The 2026-nt window shown below is 39.3% G+C and overlaps 1 protein-coding gene and 1 non-coding gene across 2 annotated transcripts; both read left to right on the top strand.

Moving 5' to 3' along the window:
• The first annotated feature begins 759 nt into the window (after positions 1-759).
• Positions 760-1672, top strand: tmsb (thymosin, beta). Its single transcript, XM_073824981.1, has 3 exons — positions 760-863; positions 1122-1230; positions 1472-1672. Exons 2-3 carry the CDS (start codon positions 1131-1133, stop codon positions 1507-1509), a joined length of 138 nt encoding a protein of 45 aa, XP_073681082.1. The 5' UTR covers positions 760-863; positions 1122-1130; the 3' UTR covers positions 1510-1672.
• A 41-nt stretch (positions 1673-1713) lies between these two features.
• trnas-gcu (transfer RNA serine (anticodon GCU)) lies at positions 1714-1795 on the top strand. Its single transcript has one exon. It is a non-coding gene; the product is annotated as a tRNA-Ser (tRNA).
• The last annotated feature ends 231 nt before the right edge of the window (positions 1796-2026 follow it).

The raw sequence follows: 2026 nt of genomic DNA, 5'->3' as shown, positions 1-2026 counted from the left end.
AGACTTGTTTTCTCTGGACCTTCTGAAGGTCAAAGATCTCTCTCTCAGGGACAATGCCTGGAGAGGGACAGCTGTGTGGTGCTTATAGATCTCTGGTCACATCCTCCCCATATGTATCAGCTCAAGCACAGCTGCTCTGAGGCACCATGTGTCTGGTGTTGGATGACTCTGTGTGTATGGGACGCAGCAGCTGAGCCGGGGCACACACCATTCTGTGGTCTCAAGCAGTTGGTTCATGTATGTACACACTGAACCTTATGTTTGCACACATACAGAGAATCAAATAATCTTTTGTCTGAAGCAATGAGAAAATAAATACAAAAGATAATGAGAAAATGTAATGTTTCTTGAGCACCAAATCAGGATATTAGAATGATTTCTGAAGGATCATGTGACACTGAAGACTGGAGTAATGATGCAGAAAATTCAGCTTTGCACCCCAGGAATAAATTACACTTTGAAACATATTCAAAGAAAAAACAGTTATTTTAAATTGAAATAATATTTCACATTTTTTCTCTTTTTTTAGGTTGAATCTTCTTCCACTCCCTGAATCGTTCACATAATTGAGTCTCATTTTCCTAACTGAATGAAATCTGGTACACTCCTCTGCCATGCAAGGTCAGCAGGTTTACGCTCAAACCTGCTCCTCCCTTAACTTCAAGATCATGAATATTTCATGCAATGACAAAAGGAAAAAAAGAAAGACAAAGGGGGTGTGGCTAATCAAATAACCCTGGGGACAGGCGTTGTAGCCCCCTCCTCATCACCATACACACACATAAGGCAGAACCTGCTGCTTCATCCACCCACACAGACAGACCGACACTTTCTCATTCAGCTCTCGTGTCCATACACTCACGGTAAGACTTTTTACACTCCAATATTCTGAAAGCTTTTAGAGATGGCTTTGTGTTCTATCTACTTATTGTCAAAAAGACAGTCTAAAATGTCTAGAGATTTGAAGTGAGAAGCAGAGAAATGACTCTGAGAAGCAGGGCACAGAACAAAGACAGAGGCGAGACATTCCCAGATCTCAGATAGACAGGATGGCCAACAGTCAAATGACTGTTTGTGTAAGTAAAATTCCATATTAAACTTGCATTTTGCTTTGTCTATAGTGCAAAAACATGGCTGACAAACCCAACATGACGGAAATCACATCCTTTGATAAAACTAAACTCAGGAAGACAGAGACCCAAGAAAAGAATCCCTTGCCAACCAAAGAAAGTAAGTATCTGATGCTGAAACAATGGCTATGAATGTGTGATTATGTTATGATCAAAATTTTGTTTAATTTCCCAATTAAAATGTGTTGCATTGAGTAAATATTTCACTTAGGGTGTGTGTGATTATCCAGAATCATCAGTTCTTTACTGTAATTTGATTTGGAATTAATCTGTAAGACCATATTGTTAAAAAAAAAGTCCTCAACAAGTTCTCAAAGCCTGTGAAACCATTTTTTCCACAGCTATTGAACAGGAGAGGCAAGGAGAGTCCACGCCTTGAATGGTGATTTCAGTCACACACAGCAGATAGTGAACGACTGAGTGAACGACTGAGATTAACCAGAAGAGGGATTTTGAGAGGAATTGAACCAGTAACTGATGTGTCATTTGTTTTATAGTTTTGTTTGTTTGTATGGCAGTTAAATAAATACGAATGTATTTCATCCAATGGTACTAGATGATTATTCAAACGCAATCGCGGCATGACGAGGTGGCCGAGTGGTTAAGGCGATGGACTGCTAATCCATTGTGCTCTGCACGCGTGGGTTCGAATCCCATCCTCGTCGGAAACTAGCTTTATGGTTATCATTTACACGACAAACGTTCAAAACACGAAGAGAGGTAAGAACATGCGTTCACAGGAAACTACTGGTTATTTCTAAAGTGCTTTCCAAGTTTTAAATGTCGTTGTATTTGCTGTGGATGTTCACTCAAAACATATCAGCAAGGACGTCTATAAATACTTGGTAAGAACGCGTCTACAAAACAAATGAATATTTACTGTTTATTATTTTATC

This window comes from Garra rufa, chromosome 19 (genome assembly GCF_049309525.1).
Source record: "Garra rufa chromosome 19, GarRuf1.0, whole genome shotgun sequence".
NCBI classification, from domain to species: Eukaryota; Metazoa; Chordata; class Actinopteri; order Cypriniformes; family Cyprinidae; genus Garra; species Garra rufa.
This window is presented reverse-complemented; position numbering and strand designations above follow the sequence as displayed.

Excerpts from the sequence above, each read along its gene's own strand:
- tmsb (XM_073824981.1), top strand. The coding sequence starts at position 1,131 with ATGGCTGACAAACCCAACATGACGGAAATCACATCCTTTGATAAAACT. Across the intron at positions 1,231-1,471 it reads TCCCTTGCCAACCAAAGAAA|CTATTGAACAGGAGAGGCAA; the intron begins GTAAGTATCTGA and ends TTTTTTCCACAG.